This window comes from Carassius auratus, chromosome 19 (assembly GCF_003368295.1).
Source record: "Carassius auratus strain Wakin chromosome 19, ASM336829v1, whole genome shotgun sequence".
NCBI lineage: Eukaryota > Metazoa > Chordata > Actinopteri > Cypriniformes > Cyprinidae > Carassius > Carassius auratus.
In genome coordinates, this window is record NC_039261.1 from 4,882,006 (window position 1) to 4,903,070 (window position 21,065).

A 21,065-nucleotide genomic window follows, 5' to 3' on the forward strand; every position below is an offset into this window, starting at 1 on the left:
GTGGGCTACTTGTGTATATAAAAAAAAAAACTAGCCAATGAACACGCTGTATTAAAACAGTGTACAAGCAAATATCTCGAGTCTGGGGAAACATTATAAACAGATCTGATTTACGTCTTTACTAAAATAATTTGGCTTTGAGGAATGCTCACGAACTCTCGCGAGACTTGTGTTTGAACTGATCCGTGAGAAGAGAGCAGACGGATTCCAGTGAGTCAGAGAGCGAGCGAGCAGAGCACGGCCCGACAAAACAACTCCCTCAAGAAGCGTTCTCCCTACACCACTCTCGCAGTTTTCCGCCTTTATTTGTCACCTGGAATGAAATGCTTTTACGCAGATGACTTGAAAGGTGAGTCGCCGGTGTATTTCGCGATATAAAAGCCTAGTTTGACTTGTTGGCTAACGGACGTGTGTTCGCTTTCACATTCGCTCGCGCTGGAGGACGCGGACATTTAACTTACGCTTTTATTTCGCGAAAACGAATCTTACATTTGTCCACTTACAACTAATAACCGCCTATCTGGTGTTGTACGCCCGCTAGCTGGCATTTAGGGTAGTAAAATCGCTTGTAAAAGGGCCTGTGGTGGGTCCAACATTAGACGGACCTATCGTTACCGTAGACATGTAGCCAGCTATATCGCATTGTCCGTGTGTTTCTGTTTGTTCAGTTTAAATCCACACCTCCGTAACCAGGATGAAACATTTAGCTAGCTTTATCACTGCTTTCAGATGTCACTAAACCTTTGATCTGCGCTACACACGGGTAAAACCGTTTTAGACCCTTTGTTAATGGATTAACTTAGTGGTTTATTTAGTACCAGATCTCACGCCTAATATAACTGGATAGTTATAGAGTACGTGATCAATCAGCGAATCAAACGATTGTGCTCAGTGTTGACACTGTAAGCATGTTGCTGTTAACATTATGCTCGGATTATTTCCTGTAATCGTTAACTTGCATTCACAAGTATAAGAAAATGAGGGTTCAAATGTGACCAAGTCATCCATCCTTGAAGTTCAAAGGGTGTTTTAGTGTAAGGATCGTTCCCAAGAGTGTTTTTTGTTTGTAGTAATAGAGAGAATGAGTAAACTGGTTTTGGAAACCTCCCACAGCGGCTGGTTAAAGCTAGCTTTGGTTGATCTTAGAAGTGTGGAAACTGTTGGTGTGGAGAAGTGTTGACCTGTGTCTTCTGTAGATGTTGATTCAGCATCCACTTTGACGCACAAGTCTGAGTCAATATTAGAGATGTGAGATAAAGAGATGGTTGTTGTAGGGTGTCGAAACCCCACATCGATGGAGATCTCCGTGAGTTAGGTCTATTTTCATCATTCTGCTGGTGGTGAAATAGAGGATCAGCGTTTGATGTAAATCCAAGCAGCTTATCTTCAGCGTGGTCTGGTTTTGATCTGAACACACACAGCACCAGCAGATGACCACACATATTTATATCATTTATATCATAGTGTCTCACAGCAACAGAAAAATCCTTATCCTGGCACAAAATACACATTCCTCCCGATTAAATAAAATTATTGAAGTATTTATTATATATAAAACAGACTGAAGAGAAGTGTATTTGTTCATGGATGGTTAGCCATTAAAATAAATAATCCAATGCATAATATGTAATAGCAACATGTTTATTGAATTAATTTGGCATCATTTCTGATTAAAATATTAGTTGTGTGTATAAGTATATATTTTATGTTTTTATTTGTTTGTATATAAGTAATAGGCTACTTAACTGAAATGTTATGCCAAATCATTTGATAAAATATTACTTGTGTATAACTTAATTCCACAATTAATTTGTTGATATGCAAGTAATTTATCAAGTTAATTAAAATTTCTGATTATTACTTTTGTCTATTTGCGTGTGTGTAATCACATTTATTTGTTTATATATAAATAATATTTATTAGAAATAATGACAAATTAAGTCAATAAACATTTCTGATAAAATATTGCATATACATAATAACTGTTTTTATATTAGTAATATTTATGAGTAACACACACACATATGTATATGTGTGTGTGCGTGTATTTATATGTATGTATGTGTGTGTGTGTGCATTTATATATAAATAAATAATATTTATAAGAAGTATTATGCCAAATTAAGTCAATAAACTTAAAGCAAAAAGTCTGCTACTCTTATTATGATGCTTGTGTATCATGAAAAGCAGTCTTTTTTTTGTAGGACCCGGATGATCTCATTATGACACAGGTTATTAGACCAGATTTGGCGACTTGGATAACTATAAATAAAGCAGAGGATCTGTTTCAGAAGGTTGTGATGAAGTTCTTTGGGCGAAAAACCAGTGTTGTGTTGAGATCTGTGTGTATTTACCTTGTCTATGTATTCATGGTCTTGTTCTTGACCTTAATCAAAGTCTTGGGCTTGTATCTCTCTGTAAAGCTGGAGAACAGTGGGTGCTTTATGCTCGAGCTGGAAGTGCCATGAAATCAGGTGGCTTACTAAACGCACACCAAGCTGCACACCAAGTGTGTTTTAAGGGGCCAGGCATGCCTCAGTAAGGCAAGTGGGGTCATTGTAGTACGTCTGTGGCCAATGTGTGTTAACACACTACATTAGTTTTTCTAGGAAAAGGTTTTCAGTGACATTAAATTCCAAGTGTTTGCCGTAGAGACAAATGTTTTTGCCTGCCCCGGGTATCCGTGTTTAAAGCATGGCTGGTAATGTAGTTAATGAATTCTTTGTGTGCAGATGTCAGGGCCTCATTAAAGCGGCCACAGCGTTTATGCATGCATTCATCACAAGTCCCCACAATGCAATTGTTTCAAAGACCTCATTGGCGATGATCTGTGCTGCAGCCATTTATCTAATGACTATTTACTTGTTGTTTTCTCTTATGATCTACAATCCAGCTAACAATTCAATATACCTGCATTTAAAATAATAGTGATTAAGGGGCTGTTCACACTAAGGATGATAATTATAACTATATAGTTTAATAATCTAATTCTGTGAGGAAAGTCCTAACCATTGTTATACTGTTAATACAGAGGAACAATGTAATCGTTATCACTTTTACAAGGGTTTTTTTTTGTCCTGCTGATTAACACCTAATCAGAATCAACCAACAATAAAGAGCTTGAACATTTAAAGTAGCTGGGTTTTTTTTTAATAACAATTTTGAATGCACAGCTAATCAAAATAACATGTCATTTACTTGAGATTCTGGTTCAGATTATTAATTGCTGCAGAATGATTGTGTGGGTATTTCAGCGGAGATCAGTCTTTTAACGCAATACCATGTTTCTGTGTCATGTAAGCTTATTTGTGCATATGCACCTCTTTTTTTTTTCTTTGTTTTGTGAAAAAGCTTTTCTGTGCTCTGTTTGCATTGTGTAAGGGAGTGTTTCCTCTATTGCTGTGGTGAATCTTGTGAAACAGTGTTCAGCAGATCCAGGGAGACATGTGTTTGTTAAAGGAAGAGTCTGTGTAACACCATTGCTATGTATTTTAATCTCGTAGGTCTGAAGTCCATGTTCTGTAAACAGGATCTGGCCTTTGAAAAGATAAATGAAAGAGAATAAACTGATATTATTGGTTTATTTTTGCTCTGTTTTTCCAAGTACGCATTTGTGTAATTTTGGATGAAATCTGTCATTTCCTAAAAGTGACAGATAAATCTGATCGGAACGCTTTCACTTTCATAGGAGTGCTCTTTATCCGGAGATGAAGGGAACATGACGGCAAGTGAGGCGCTGTTTTGAAAGCCACATGAATGCAGGTGTTTCAATCCGGAGGCTTGACTGCTTTTTACGTCTCAGTTTGTTGTTTGCATTACACTTGCCAGTAAAGTTAAATTTTAAACTTCTGCATTCATACATGGACACACGATTGATATTTTTGGCTTCACTTTCTCCAGCAGACATTGTGTACAGATATATATACAGTAGAAAGTCTGCGTGTAACACTCATTAGTTGGAGCTAAATCTTTCTACTGAATGACCTGAGGTGTCCAGCTGAACTGGCAGCGTCTGGATCAGATGGTGACGTCTTAATCTCTGTCCTTCATTCACCATCTGAGAGTGAAGCTTCTTTTAGATTAGCCACTCGACCCACAGCAGTCTTAACACTATCATTCACCAGCAGAGTTTGCTAATCCTGCTGTGTATCATGATATTGAGACGACTTTGTTGGGGAAGAAGCCACATGAAATCTGTCTCTTTCCAATGGTAACTTCAGTTTATAAGTTAGGTTCAACTACCGACATCTTTTGTTCACTAGTGGATCCTCTACAGTGAATGGGTGCCATCAGAATGAGTCTAAACTAGTGCGGTCAAATGATTAATCCTGATTAATCACCTCCAAAATAAGTTTTTATGTAATATATCAGGTGTGTGATTTCACGTAGAGCAGCTGTTACTACACAGAGCCGTTGTTAACTGAGATGCGCAAATAAATGCTGAAAATGAACGTCGATTTGTCCATCTTCTCAGTTAATAATGGATCCGTGTAGTAACAGCTGCTCTATGTGAAATCACACACTTGATGGAATTTACCGCTGAGTATAGAACCGGCTTTAAAGACGAGATGCGCATAACGATCGGCCGATCGTGATCGGAGCACCCCTAATATAAGGCAATACTTTGAAAATCTTCTTGTTTGCCGTAACCCGACTGACCCTGTCAATTTAGGGCTGACTCAGTTTTTAATTTTTTTTTTTGCTTTTAGTTCAACTGACTTGCTGGTTGTACATTTGCCTTACGTCCAACCAATTTTTTTTAACACTCTTCATATAACTAATACAAAAGCAATAAAATAATATTCAATATATTTTAGTAAGTATTGTAAATAAATATATAAATTGCTTAGGCCTACATACAAATGAAGACTACGTTCTTTCTTTAAAAAAAAAAAACGTGACATCATCTATGTTTACACGGATGTCACCCTATGGCCTGGGCGTTCGCGTCGTCTCCTCTCATTCACTGTCAGAAGCCGTGTTTCCACCGCAGGAACTTTACCCAGGAACTAGGGACTTTGGGCCGGTTTTCGGTGTGTTTCCACCGCAGGAACCAGGAACTAAATAAAGTTCAGTGTAAAATAAAGTTCCTGCTGGCGAGGTGGTACTTTTTCAAAGTTCCAGAACTTTCGGGGGCGGGACTTTGGTGCTAAACATTCTGATTGGTTGAGTTCACGCAGCATTGGTTGAGTTCAACCACCATTTATTCGGATCATTTTCAAAATAATACTGTTATTGTGTCATGAAATGTAATTTTAAAAGTATTTCAGGCGAGAATGTAGTTGTTTAAAACTCAAATCTGTGGTTTATTTATAAAGACAGCGCCTATTTAAAAATGTTTTGCCGATCTCAGAGACTGTCCAGCTCCACTCGATCAGCGGGAGCTCAGTGATCATGTATCCGCCGAGAAGCAGCCTCACCTCGGCTAGACCTTCTGATGTGTGCCGCTGGCTCTGATGTGTCTTTAGTGGTTAAACATTAAATATAATTCGTTTTGGGTAAATCTATCAAGTTATCTTTGGTCTGTATGCAATTGATCTATATATTAAAATGAAAATAAAAGGCAAATTTATATAATATTTTGTTTCATTGAAATGGCTGTACACATATACCTGAACTAAGTACATTTCTGCAGCTGTTATTATGTTTAAATGAAAACGAAAGGAGGCAGTGGTATTTAATATCCTATTCGTTTTATTGTAAATATACTGAGAGGAAAATTGCAGTAGCCAATTCAAGCTGTCTGAAGTTATCAAGTATTCTGTTGTTAGCAAAATTACCGGACTTGCGTCGTCGCAGACATCACATTCCTGAGTCTAATGCACAAAGTCTGAACTACTGAGGATGAACGTCCAAAATCAGAGTACTTTGTATTGAGAACCGCGCGCAAACCTACGTCACGTCTATTTGCCTAATCTTCCCGGTACTTTACACCGCGGTTGGAACGCAGAAAGCAACAGGTCTGGGGGGGGAAAAGTTCCTGGTACAAATGTTCCGGGCAATTTCGGTGGAAACGCGCACATTTTTAATCTTGATTAATCGTGATTGTCTGCAATGTATTATGCACAAAATGAATGTGTTCAGAAGTAGTGTATTGTGAACGTTTTCATTTAAAAGTACTGCGATATGAACAAAAGTGCAATAACATTTGGTTTGCAAACACTTTAAACAAATAAGGTGCTTTTTTACAGCAGAATTCCTTTTACATAGTAGCAGTTAAAATATTTATTGTAAATCTTCACCTATAACAGGTATCTTCCTATTAGAGACCTGCACGATTGCGGCACCCATCGCAGCAGAATGTGGCATGGGACAACACTTGATGGGTGGATAGAGACTCGTGTTTGCCGGATTGGGGACAATAATTAGGGTTTACTCGCACTAGGCAATCTTAACCCCCAAAGCCTGGATCGTTTGACTAGTGTGATCGCTCCATTCATCAGTCCCTGGCTCGGTTGTAAAAGGTGGGCAAGAGCGCGGTTCAGTTATATATAGATCAGTGAGTTTGAGCGCTAACCACACCGGAGCATAGATCTTCTGATACTGCTGCATGATTGCATTAATATTTCTGAGCGGCAAAAGCGATAGATGTGTAAAGCAATATATTGTGAGAGGGCCGTGTGTTACCATGTCCCATACAACTCAGAATAATAAAGCACAAAGTTAACAAAACAATACAGTCCACTGCACTGAGCAAGCGCTTCTCTGCTGTCTTCACGTGCTGTCGGAAATTTCATATTTCCATTTATGAAGTCATGATTACGAGCTTGTTGCAGTCTTTTAAAAATGACAGTGGTTTATGAATGCTGATGCTTAGCCTAAATAATTTGATCGGGAGCTTTTTGCTAAACATTTTCTGAAATTTGTTTTAGTGATAAATTAACCAACTGAATTAATTAATTATCTCTTAAAGGCATAGTTCACCCAAAAATGAAAATTTTGTCATTAATTACTCACCCTCGTGTTGTTTTAAACCTGTAAGACCTCTGTTCATCTTCAGAACACATATTTTTGATGAAATCCGAGAGCTTTCTCACCCTGTACACACAGCAATGTAACTGACACATTCAAGGCCCAGAAAAGCAGTAAAACATTGATGAAATAGTCCATGTGACATCAGTAGTTCAATGCACGTTGAAGTACTGACTTGGAAGAGAAGAATTGTTGAATAAAGTCATTATTTTTGTTTCTTTGCACACACACAAATAGCTTTATAAAATTAAGGTTGACCCCTGATCTCATATGGAACATTTTAACAATGTCCTTACTACCTTTCTGTGCCTTGAACTTGTCAGTTGCACTGCTGTCTATGCAGGGCCAGAAAGCTCTTTAATTTTATAAACAATATCTTTTCATTCCGAAGATAAACAAAGGTCTTATGGGTTTGTGACAACATGAGGGTGAGTAATTCATTAATTAATTTGAATTTCTAGGTGAACTATCCGTTTAAAATACTGATTTGAACGAGAGCATTTAATGCCTGGGATGTTTGGTTATTGCTTCAGTTTGTCTCAGTGAAGAGCAGCTTGCACAATAAAGTGTGACATCATAACCTGTGTCATTTATAACAAATACACTGGTACTTGCTGAAAAAAAGTGGCTTGTTGCTGGAAAAACTGATTGGGGTAAAAAAAAAAAATAGTAACATCACTACTTCTTTACTCCCTAATGCTGCCATATGAAGTATTGACGTTTAACATCACTGTTTGTTCTGTTCCATATGTAAACGCACAGGACACTGAGCTATTTCTGTTTTATTTTGTCTCTTGGCACAAGCACCGCCTGCTAGCCAGAGGTCATTTTGCTTGGTTAAGATTGTTTAAGAGCCATTGAACACTACAGGTTTTAGCTCCACCTGTCCTTGTTCAGTCTGCTGTGTTCTTTCCTGGTTGGATTGAAATGGAGACGGATTATAGCCAACCCAAATAAGCCTTTTCTTTTAGATGCTCAGCTGACAGCAGTTTGGAAAGCAGCTCGGGATTTTGGATTTGGTGTGTCAGGCTTAATATCTGATCAGAGCTTTGTATTCAGTATAAATATCAGTGTGATCAATGGCAACACCATACAAGGTGAAATGTGGAGAGTGATCAGGAAGTAGCATGGCAGGCTTTTAGGAGTAGAGCGAATGTACGCTGTCATTGTGAGGAAGTCTGTCCTCAGTGAAGAATGCTCCAGGAAATTGCTTTAATAAGCTCATTACAGAAATCCCACTGCATTCTGTACACATGCCGCCTTCTCCTGAGCAGCACACAGGATGTGTGTGTGTGTGTGTGTGACCTGAAGCAGCTTGGGACAGTAGCAAGCGCTCTCCTGCTAGCATAATCAGCAATTGTGCTGATGAAGAAAAGCCTATTTGGTCTCTTGGTGAACACACAAACACACAGCAGATGATCACGGCCTCAAAAAATGCCTAGCTGCTGACATCATTTCCTTTCGGCCCTCAGCTGACTGAAAAAGAGGGCGGAAGGGAGAAAAATGGGGGGGGGGGGGTGGAATCCGTTCTACTGTGCTGGCGTGTCTGCCCTGCCTGTTGCTCGGACCGCTCTTTCTTATCTGCATTGGGAAGAGGGAAACTTCTCAGCAACATAACTGGTTTACATTGTTCCTTTCCTTGGAGTCAGACGTTACTGTTGTGGCCGTATAAATCTCCCGATGTCTCGCTCATGTGAGCTGCTCTTTATGATGCTGGCTGCTGTTTTATATGAGCTAAATGGCTTCCATATGGGAGAAATGGAGTTGTAAATTTGAATGGTGCATTCAACAGGAAACTGGTTTCATGGAATACACATTTTATTCAGGGTTTTTTTTTTTGTCAAGCTTCTTGATTTGTATTAGATTTGTCCATGAATATTTTCTATTCTTATTAGTTGTCCAAAATGAAAAACTATGCCCCATGGTCTAGTGAATGATCTTTAAAAGCCCTTTTTTGGTCACTGCTTCAGCTGCTTCAGCAACTGAAAATATTTGACAGAAACAGCATTTTTGAAAAGAAGATTATTATTAATAAAAAAAAAAACAGAGCCTTCTCAGCCGCTCCAGCAACGGACGCAACCCGGAAAACTATCGGCATGGATTTTAGCTGATAACAGATTGTTCCAGCAATCAACTAACGGTGCTGATTAATTGACAAAACCGATATATCGGTCAACCTCTAGTTTGGAGGCCTAAAACCATTGGCCAAAACAATGTTTTATGTTTAATTTGTGCTTTTCTGCTGGTGTTTTGACCATGTCAAAACTGTGACTGCATGGGTTAATTTAACACAACCTAAAGAGCACACCAAGTTAAGTTACCCATTTTAAGTATTTTTTGGCTTTAAGCTAAATGGAAAAAATTTATTTTGGTCTTAGCTCTGGTTTAAAAAAAATGTAATGCGTCACTAGTTTGCTTGGTGCAATAGTTATTATTATTACTATTCATTTATTTTTTTTAACTAATATCTTGTTCCATCATCCCCCTCTTTTTGGTCTGTTTGTTTTTATAAAGTCAGTGAACATGTTGTACGTCAGCTACCCGTTAGCAATCAGCTTTTTACGAGGGGAATGAACAGATTCTGAGTAGTTAAAGATTGTTGTGATAGGGAAACACTGTTCAGAAAATGTTTTTCCCTTGCCCCAGCTTGTCAGGATGGATTGTTTGTCTGTTGTCTCCTGGGCACAGTGTGTGTGTTTGTTTGCTATAAAAGCATTTACACCCAGTAAATGAAATTCTGTGAAGATGTAATTAACTCTTTCAGTGTTTAGATGAACTCCCCAAGACCCCTTTGGTAAAAAAAAAAAAAAAAAACTTCACTTTAGCATTACTAGTTATGTTTTGCTCTAACAGGTAGGAGTAGAAATTCTCTTCATAAAGGCACCCAGATTGAAATCTTAAAAGCTACTGCCCATGTTGTCTTTTGCTATACCCGTATTTAATTAGGATAATTACATGGAAATATGCTTCACTGAGGTTGTGCACTCACTAATATGTCAGTTTGTATTCCTTGAAGTAGTTTTATGATTAAACGTTTTAGAAAAGAACCAGAACTATAAAAGAAAACATATGTTTACAGTTGTTGCAGCCTTGAGGGAAATCAAGCATGAGAAACTGTCCTTGATGATCTAGAAGAATTTGAGTAATGTTCATATGGTGTGTCTAAACAGCATACCACACTGGTTAGGCGAGGCAGGAGTGTTGTGTGGGAATGTGTTTAACAGCGTCAGTCGTTTGCATTGAAGCTTTCAAATCAGTTTCATTCCGTGCTCTTTTTCTCATTGCCAGCTCAACCAGCAAATGTTGATTAAAATGAGCTAGAGCTGTTTGCACATACCAATCAGTGTTATCAGGACTAGACTAAACCCATCCAGCAGAACAGTGCATATGTTATCTGTACTTAAGTTCTGTGTTGTGTTTTGAATACGATGAAGCCCAAATGATAGTAATGTGGCTGTTGATAATATCTTATCTTTCTTGAGTGTTATCAGCTTGCCGTGGCTTTTTGCCTCAAGGGCACATACGTGTCCTTATGTGCATTTTGACAAGTGACCAGAGTGAAATTGGATGTATATCAGGTGCACACAGGAAATCAGTATTGAATACATGTTAAATGTATGTTAGGCCAAATATATGTTTATATAAGTTTAATTATTCAAAGTGTTCCTGCTCTTCCTTCAGTTGTTGTTTGGGAACATGCTGGAACAATCTGTCTCAGTTTCCTTGTATTACATAAACACACACGTGGAGTTCTTGGCATCTTATGTTAATAATAATCCCTTAAACTTGCTTAGGTCTACTAGCTGGATTCATCTGAAACAATCAAGGTTTAAGTCACCAGACCTGCACCAATGGCATGCACCAGTGTTTATTAGACTAGTAAATAGAGATTTCTCCTAGATTCAGCACTGCCCTTTTTATTTTGATTAGATCATTATTTAAGTGTTTAAGAATAGAAGCAGTTAAAGTCTGAGAGTATCCATTTTGATGGTATAATTGTAGGGACCTATGATTTCCGAGATGCGGAAAACGCGGATGTAATCGCGGAATCCATTCATAAAAATGGTATTCACAGTTTAACGTGGAATTTCATAGAATTTGTCAAATGTTGAATTAATTAATCAAAAGTACGTCATTACACTTAAATCAAATCACGATATGGACTAGTATCAAAACGCATCAAAATAAAAGTCCGGCTTGATCTTTCAGTAGAATGTACATAGCCTACTACTAAAATTAAATTAACATTATTTTTTAAGGAGTAACCACACAATTTTTCTTCCTTGTTTTATTTTTAATATAGTAAATCCCATTTGTTTGCAAAAAAAAAAAAGTTAGCTTAATTTTCTGTAATTAAAAAATAAATTAATGTTTAATGCATTGATTTGATAACCAGAAAAACACAACACAGAATTTGAGGCAAAAAAATTAAGGCTTCTTTAAGAAAAAAAAAAAAAAAAGTAAATTACCGTAATTCCTCAAATAAAAGCCGGGGCCTTTACCTGAACTGCAGAAGGTAGCAGGCTTTTATTAGAGGCAGGCCTTTATTTCTTATTCCATCTGTTTGATAAGTCATTGTTTAAAAGCAATAGCGTTCCAGTGGACAGAGATCATAACATTAGCACAGAACCAGTTCAGAATCAATCACCAAAAGAATCAGTTTGGGTCAGACGCTCGTGTGTGTCGGTTTGCTTCATGCTGAATCACGCATGCGCAGTATCATCAGCTCCTCGGTTCTTGAATCGGATGCGTCCGACAGAACCGGTTCTCAGTTCACTTTACTGGTGATCCGAAAACGAGAAACGCTCCGGCAGTGGGCATGTACGTTCGTTATCTGGCTCTGCTGCACAATTTTCCCTTTATTTAAGACTGGCCTTTATTTGTCCGTGTTGACCACGCCACCGGCCACTATAAGAGGTCCGGCATTTATTTGACTACCGGTTTTTATTTGAGGAATTACGGTAATTGTTTTATGTGTTCAAATAATTAGACCTGCTAAAACGCAGAATTTGGTAACAAAAATAAATAAATATGGTGAGGAAAAAATTTAACATTAATAGGGCCATAAACGTGTAATTTTTTTGTTCAACTTTTATTAAAATGATGTGAAAATGTATAAGTTTCATGGTTTTAATAAGACTTGCTTTTTGATCAATAAACTTTAGTTTAACTATTAAAAAGGAGTGGACAAAAAATATCGGAATACAGAAAAATGAAAACAGAAATAATGGAATTTGGAAAAAAATAAAACCAATTTCATAGGGCCCTATTAGAGTGTGGTAATTTCAACATTTATTATTATTACTACCACTACTAGTATGGTTCAGTATGTTTTTTATTTTTTAAATAAAGCACTATTTTAGTTTTTGTTCAGTATCCATTTTAAAAACTCTTAGTTAATTCGTCTGTATCGGCCACTGTTGTCCCAACCTAGCTATCGGTATCGGCAAAATCGGTCGACCTCTAGTTAGCGATTACCGGTTTGACGATAAATCATGATAAAATTCCCCACTGTTAGTATTAGTTTCATATTTTAAATTGTCATTTAAACCATATTAGATTCACAGCGATTTGAACAACTCACGATAAATAAATACTGTCCAGCATAAAGCACAGTTTTCAGCAACAGTTTTGAGTGAAAACAGGGTGGAAAAGCTGGGAGTTTTTAAAAGCGTGCTAAGGGAATTATATAAAGGTAATAAGGGAATTGTCAGTTAACAACGGCTCTGTATAGTAACAGTTGCTCTATGTGAAATCACGCACCTGATGGTATTTACAGTTGATTAGAGAACCGGCTTTAATGACGAGATGTGTATTAATTATCGGCTGATATTTAATGTACATCCCTATATTATTGCTCTTTTCCTTAAAAATGCTATAGGCTATGTGTTGACTGTGAAACACAGTAGAGTTTAATTATATGCATTTATGGTGTAACTGCTACATATTCGTGTCAATCCAAGTTCATATTTACCACAAACAGTCAGTGCTTGCAGCACAGCAAAAATAGACACACCGCTCTTAAAGGCACAGCTGGTCCGCAACCGTGTGTGTAGTGTGAATGCTTTAAAGAACTTTAAGAACAAAGTTATCAATGATTGTAAAGTCAAGTGAAACTCATTTGACTAATTGTCTGCTTCCTTGAAACACATGAGCAAATGCTGTCATTTGAATGGACAGTGTGAAAAACCCCAGCTGGAAAGTGTGTGTGTGTGTGTGTGTGTTTGCACAAGGAGGTTAAAGTATTTCTGGTATGGCTTAGAGGCAGCAGAGAGTAAAGACAGAGAAACATCTAATGCAAATTGCCAGTCATTAAGTAAATGTCCTGTTATTCCTGTGGCTTCTCATGTGACAGACTGCAGCGTTTTTGGGAAGCTCAGATGATTCATACTGTGTCTCTTCCTCATTCTGTTGAGACTGACACTTTTTATTGTGCAGCATGTGATAAGATCACACCTATTCTCAAGCAGAAACACTTTCTGTGCTTACAGAAGTATCTTGCTGCACCCACACTGTGGTACGTTTAACCCACAGACGTTCATTTAGATCTGAAACTAAATTGTTTTCTGCTGAAACGAGAGCTGTGGGCCGCCTCTCTGGGGTTTGTGAAAGGCCTGCAGGCAGGGTGAGGAAACGTATCTATGAATGACGAGAAGATCCTCATTCGCTCGCCTGTCCCATTTGGTTCTGCCGTCTCAAGTTTCTGACCATTACTGTTTCTCTGGCTTTCACGTGCATGCAGTAGTTTCATCTGTACTGAGTGTCAGTGATGTCACATCCTGTTCAAAAGTGGTTCTGCAGTATTTTTGTAATCATTACCGTGAACTTGCCGTTTTCAGTCTTCCGTCAACGTTTCCACTGAGTCAGGGCTTCTCAAAACTCATCTTGGCAGTGTTTAAACTCGCTGCTCGCATGAAATTCACGATCAGAACACTGAAAATGTGCAATTGCTTTAAGCATGCACTAGTATTTCTATACATTGTATTACTATTTCGGTCTATAAATTAATATTTGCTTCGCTATAAGATTAGGATTGGGGTTTAATTTAGGGTTAGTTGTGTGTTATGCATAGTTGCATCATTACTATATTAATTAACGTCCAACAAGGACACTGTAAAATAGTGTTATCCAGAATATTGTAACCCATTTATTTATTGTAAAGCAAAGTTAAAGACTTATTTAAAACCAGTTAGTAATTCCCCTAACCCATATGGGGTTGATGCACATGCAACATGTTTCTGTTTCATTTGAGGTTTGAAAGAAAGTCATGATGAATTGTGGTTCAGTGAATCAGGTTGAGTAACCTTTCTTATTTAGTGAATGATTCAATATTAGGGCTGCTCGATCATGGAGGACAAATGAAATGTATTTGATACAGCAATGACATTTGAATTTCAAGTAGATTTAGAGCTGGAAAAAATGATGTCATCCAAATAAGCATGTCTGTTTTTATTTCTGGGAAAAGACTACAAACTACTCAGTGCAGAACCAATCATTTACTGAAGTGACATTCGGTCAAACTATTTCTGTCATTTACTTGCCCTCTTGTCGTTACAAACTGTTACAAAACTACAAAATATATATAATTTGTGCCAGAGAAGAAAATCTGTTTTCAAATGACATGATGGTGAGTAAATGACTATTTATTTCAATTACAAATTTCCTTTATCTGGATCTATCTAGGGCTGAACGATATGGAAAAAATTTCATCTCGATTTTTATGCCAGATATCTCGATATCGATACAATACGATATGACTACGTGTTCTTTTGCTAAGCACGACCTGCACAACACGTCACTCTGGTTTACATCATCTTTTCTGAATCCAAAATACTTCCAAATTATGGAAGATGATTTATGTTTTGGCACCAAATCAGATTCTGCACTGCCACCGGCCGCATTATCTCCCGCACTCATTTTCTTTCTTTCTAATTTATCCGCTGTCTCTGTACAGTGTGCATAGACGTTGAATTTAGCCAGAGACAGGCGCGCTCAGAGCTGTCATATATCACAACTTTTCAGTGTTATCAACCACATACTGTTTATTTTAGGTTTCAAACATATAAATTCACATAAGTACTAAAAAACAATACACTTAGAGTTTGTAAAATACACACTGATGTCTATGGAAGAGGTAATAATAATGCTTTCCATTATAATTCGACACGTTTTATTCATATCAGATACACATTGTGTGAGTAACTTCAATGTTTACTCTGTTCTATTCCCAGTTCACCAGCCACTTACTTTTAAGTATTTCGGGAGAAGTGGATGAATTCACGTGTTGTAAACATAGAGGTAGTAAATCCAACAGATCCGACTCTCTGAACTGCGTCTGCGGCACAAACTAACACGGCGGTGCCCATCGCGCATACAGCTCAACTAACGCGATTGTTATAAAGGTGTTTAAACAACAATATACTTCCACTTGAATGTATTTGACAATCGGAATATCAGATATTTCATGCCATAGCTAACACATTTGTGAATATTCTGAATAAAAAAGGAAAAAATGACATAAAAGCAGATCATCATTCATTCAGCGCTGTTTCTGCTGCGGTGTGTCACGTGACAAGCAATGACGCGTCACCATGGAAACACCCCCCCCCCCACACACACACACAATATAGTTCATGCGCGCTGGCTTTAGCGGTGCAGTCAAGGGCACTCGTAAAACTGATGTTTGTTGTGACTGCCAGAGTTGTATGCAGGGTGAGCCCGGAGAGGGGAAATCTATATCGTTGCTTTTTTCGATAGTAATATCTTGAAAGTTCATATCTAGATATAGATACGATAACGAAATATCGTTGAGCCCTAATCTCTGTAATGACTTCCGATGCAGGATACAATAAACAATATACACTTCTACAATAACACCTACAGGGCAGGGTAAACGGATGATGGGGAAAATTAAGCAGTAAAATACAACAACGGTGTAATTAAAAGGATAAATGCACTACAGGTTTACCGGAAAATTGCCAAAAATAAAAGCTTAATTATAAATTAAGATGTAAAATGTTGGTATTATCATTTTAAAATACCATTTTTTGTTTTTACAGTCTAATATAATTATTTTTATTGGGGTGGAACGGTTCGTGGGAAAAACCGTACCGTATGGTTCTTTACACACAGTTCGGCACGCGCTGGGTCCACAGTTCAACTTAAAACTGACAAAGCATCTGTAAAATATGGTTTGCTATAAATAATTCGTAAAACAATCTGAAGCACGCAAACCTGTGCCTCAGAAAGCATGCAAATATTAAGCTCTCTCTGAAATATTCTAAGTTGTGAAAATGCCCGTCTTGTTAAGTATCCTAAAGAAGACACAGCCGGCTGAACGTACTCGTGTCTTAGGGTGACAGCACTTTATTATTAATCAAACAGCAACAACAAAGAAATCACTCAATGCTCTTGACTGAATAGAAAAGATTCATCTTGAATTTATACAGTAAAATATGCAATGCTGTTTTACATTTGATTACTTAATTTATGTACCTAAAAACTAATGTTAGACTTAAAAAAAACATCAACTTGAAAATCACTGTTAATTTGATTTGTATCTTTATACTATTATATTTATTTGTGGTGTTGTTTGTAGTTAGATTATTCTTATGTTCTTAATTTTTATTTGACAGTATAGTTTTTCCCTAAACAGCACATAGCTAATCGTACTAAAACCGTGACTCTAAAAAGCATAAGTTTAACCATTCTACCCATAATTATATTTTTATTAATAAATTTTGCTATGCAAATACAATTCAGTATAAAATACCCAATCATTCTAGAGTTATTAATTCTTTCCAAATGGATCTGGTGAAAATTTCTGCATCTTTTTATGAATAATCGCGATTAGTTGCATCCAAAATAAGTTTTTGTGAACATTTTATATATGTATATTTATTATGTATAGGTAAATACAAACACATACAGTATATATTTTGAAAGATTTACATTTATAAATTTATATATTCATGCTTATATGTATATATATATACTTAATTAATATACACAGTATACACTTATATTATGTAGAAATAAACTTATTTTGATTGTGATTAATCTTTTGAAAGCACTTTTTTTAATGCATATCTGATGCCACTCACTAGTTGATACAGATATTTTTTTAATGGCACATCGTTGCATCTGAAATCAAAAATTGTAATTATCTGTTTTCCACGGTCTCATTCAGTCCTGTCTCTGTTTCTTCACAGATCAGGTCGAGATCCAGCCTGGTGACTCCAAACAGACCCGTGTGTCCCAGCTTGAGCCGCCTGAATCAAGGGAGCAGATCGCAGAGAGTTCACCGCCATGTCTTAACACCTCACGCTCCCCTCTGAAAACCCTGTCCCCCCTTCCCTCTCTCTCCCCTCCCTCCCCCTCCTCCTCCTCTTCCTCATCCCCCCCTGTCCTCCCTGTAGAAGCTCCCCAGTCCTCTGGAAACCACAGTGCCTCCTCTGGAGAGATGAGTCTACAGCAGCAGGGGTCCGAGCGGGACCTTCCCTCCGCTGCCTCATCGGTCAGTCTGCCCTCTGTACGGAAGACACCTAAAAAGCGGCGCATCTCACTGCGCTCTCTGTTCCGCCGGCGCTGTGGCGATCCCAAATCCCGCAAGTCACGGGCACTGGCCGCCGGATTGGATGGTATCGCCAGTGTGGAGAGCGTTCACTCTGAAATGTGCCAGCAGCAGGATCCCGCCTCGGCGCTGTCTGCACCCGGTGTGGCCTCCACCTCCTCTTCCTCGTCCTCATCCTCAGCCTCCACCTCTGAACTGCTGGAGTGTCCGCTGTGCCTGCTGCGCCACACCAGAGACCGCTTCCCTGACATCATGACATGCCACCACCGCTCCTGTGCCGACTGCCTCCGACAGTATCTGCGCATCGAGATCTCTGAGAGCAGGGTCAACATCAGCTGCCCAGAGTGCTCGGAGCGCTACAACCCCCACGACATCCGCATGATCCTCAACGACCGTGTGCTCATGGAGAAATATGAGGAGTTCATGCTGCGCCGCTGGCTGGTGGCCGACCCGGACTGCCGCTGGTGCCCTGCTCCAGACTGCGGGTAAGGGCACTTTTTATTACACTTTTATTTGAGATTTCTCTATACATGTACTACTGTTTAAATGTTTGGAGTTAAGAATTAAGAAAGTGTTTATGGAAGTTTTTAGTGAAAATAAATTTTAAAAACCTAATACAATTCGTTCAGTTTGACTTGCCATGAAAACAGCCACAGAAGCTGGCATGGCGTTAAAACAAACAAACATGAAAGCAGTCTCTTATGCTGCATTCATTTGAACACAGACGCAGTAAAAACAGCAATATTGTTCAATTATTACAATTCAAATTGTTTTCTATTTTAATATATTTTGAAATTGGATTTATTTGATGCAAAGCTGAATTTTCAGCATTACTTCAGTCCTCAGTGTCACATGATCCTTCAGAAATCATTCTGATGTGATGATTGGCTGCTCAATAAAATTTTCTGGTTCTCAATGTTGGAAATGGTAGTGAATTTTAAGTTTTTTCGGAAACTGTTTATTTTTAAGGATGCTTTAAAAAAAAGTTAAAAAGAAAAGCACTTGTTTGAAATGTAAATCTTTTGTAATATGTCTGTAATTAAAAAAAAAAAATCTATTTCTATAAAACTTTTTTATTTTTTTATAAATAGTTGTTTTTATCATTAAGATTTATGCTAGTTTTAATTAGTAAATTCATATATATATAATGTATATGTGTATACATGTATACATATACATTCCTGTTTAGGTATTTTAAAATAAATATTTATTAAATTTTTAGTTTATTATATTAGTACATCAAATAAACTAAACAAAAATGAGAAACCTTTTCATGGCAACTAGCTGAAAAAAGTGTGTGTGTATATATGAATATATTGGAATGGTATAATTTATTTCAGGTAATGTTTAATTTATTTTAAGTGATACATTTTCATTGTATTATGATGATATAGCATCTGTGTACTGTACACCCTCTCTTTGTGGTACTCTTTATATCGTCGATACGGCACAATGCTGACGTCCTGTTGCTGTAGCATAGCTATAGCATGCTAGGTGTTGGGATTTCCATGACACAGTTTTTCCCTGGTTGGGTCTGAATGGCTGCTCTGGTTTTAACTGCATGGCTGTGATGTTGCCACAGCTGCTTTGTATTGCCACAGCTGCCGTGTCTGCTTGTGTGCGTATTTGCTTATTTGTGGCCTGTTTGTTTTGGCACGTCAGTCTTAGAAGAAGTAGAGGTCATTTTGTCTTAACGTGAGCATTTATAAACAGCCTCTTACCTAAACTGACTTTAGTCGACTCGGCTAGTATATTTACCTGCACAGCTATGGCGTAGTCGAGCTACAGTAAACCTGGTAGATAATTGAAATAGAAAATCCAACTTAAGTGTGTAACAATTTTTAAAAAAAGAAAAAAATAATAGTTTCTGCCCATTTAAAATTTAATTTTACGTGCATTTACACTACTGTTCAAAAGTTTGGGGAAGGTAAGATTTGTACAAATGTTTTTGAAAGAAGTTTGGCTGCATATTTTAATACTGTAGAAACAGAAATATTGGGAAATATATTGCAATTGAAATGAACAGCTTTCTACTTAAATATTAAAATGTAATTTGTTAATAAATAAATGTACATATAATCAGCTCAGTGGTCAAACTCATGGATTCGGATGGCGATCTATTCACAGAGGAGTGAGTTCTGTGATCCTACGAACATGACCAGTCACATAATGTCTGCTTTTATATTTAATTTTATTTACAAAATGTATTTATATTGTGTAAAATGCATTTAAAAAATACTAATGTTAATTTAAGCATATTTCATAATATAAAATCCTAGTCATTATTTGATTTAAATCTCCTGTTTTAAAAAACACGCTATATTTGTATATAATTATACACAATAGTTATGTAGCCTATATATCAGTTTATAATACACATTTTTGAACTATATTTCATACTGCCATAATAAAGACCCATTTCGAATGTTTGCATGGTTTTCTTCTCTTTCTGCTCCATCGCACTGAGCAGTTACATATGAATACATATTACACCGAATACAACAGTTAACGTACCTTACGGTGTTCGAGAGCGCTCAAAAAGGGTTTAAAGACTGCATTTTGAATCAATTTCTTCTCGTAAACTCAGAGATGTGGATTCGGACGGCAATTAAATCACGGACTAACTCTCTGTAAATGGTGAAAATCACTAAAGTCCCCCTGAGAAACAATTACCATCCAAATAAGGCTTAATATACATTTTTCCTTAGTGTAATCTTTGATTTATTGCCTTTTCTTTCTTTCTTTTAAAACCTTCAAAACTTACTGGCCCCAACATTTTGAATGCTAGTGTAAAAGTACTTATTGAATGCGTTGCCGAAGGGATAAATATTTAATTATAAAGCATGCTCCAGAGAGTCCTGACTTGTAACTTAATTATAATTGCAGTTATTGGTCAGGGATTCAGCTTTTCTCTTGTTGAACTCTTCTTTGCTTGGCTCAGCCTCTAAGCCAGATATGTTTTGGATGTCATCAGAAGTTAGCACAAGCCAAAGGCACAGTATTGTGTTGTGATCAGCACTTTTGGAGGCCTGACACTGGTGACACTGTCACTCTGAATAGAGTCTTTTATTATCAGGCCAGTGGAGAGCTGGCAGCAGATCTTGTCATGCTACGCACTCATCTCTGCACCCAGCTGTGCCCTGCGTTTCAATGAGAACATGACCTTTTGAGCTGCCTGTTTTCTCTGGCCTTCTTTGGTTATTGTGTGCACTTGTTTATTTTTTTAGTAGGTGCTATTACACCTGTCACTGGATGTGTGTATTTGTGTGCATAACATGGAGCTTTCCCCAGATACATAGAGAAGTTAGGTACTTTTTGTTAGGTACTTTTTAAACTCGTGTCTAAACTTCGGTGAAGGAAACTAGTCTAAATGTCATGGCCCGTTTGGTTGCAGTTATATATGTTGAGGTATGCATTGAAGGGTGATGAGAGAGAGAGATTTTTGGAAATTGATAAATTGCTCCACATATCAAGAATATATTTGTTTGCAAGCTTAAATCTGTGAAACATGGTTTTGTAT

General features: G+C 37.5%; 1 protein-coding gene across 3 annotated transcripts in view; it reads left to right on the plus strand.

Moving 5' to 3' along the window:
• rnf19a (ring finger protein 19A, RBR E3 ubiquitin protein ligase) overlaps positions 1 to 21,065 on the plus strand; it is a 40,908-nt gene that overhangs the window by 9,590 nt on the left and 10,253 nt on the right. For 2 of the 3 annotated variants that reach the window (XM_026288461.1, XM_026288463.1), the window contains exon 3: positions 17,184 to 18,030. In XM_026288461.1, coding sequence (XP_026144246.1) covers positions 17,184 to 18,030 — 847 coding nt within the window. Of the gene's footprint in view, positions 1 to 191; positions 350 to 17,183; positions 18,031 to 21,065 lie in introns of those variants that run through there. The other variant, XM_026288464.1, reaches the window with a different exon arrangement.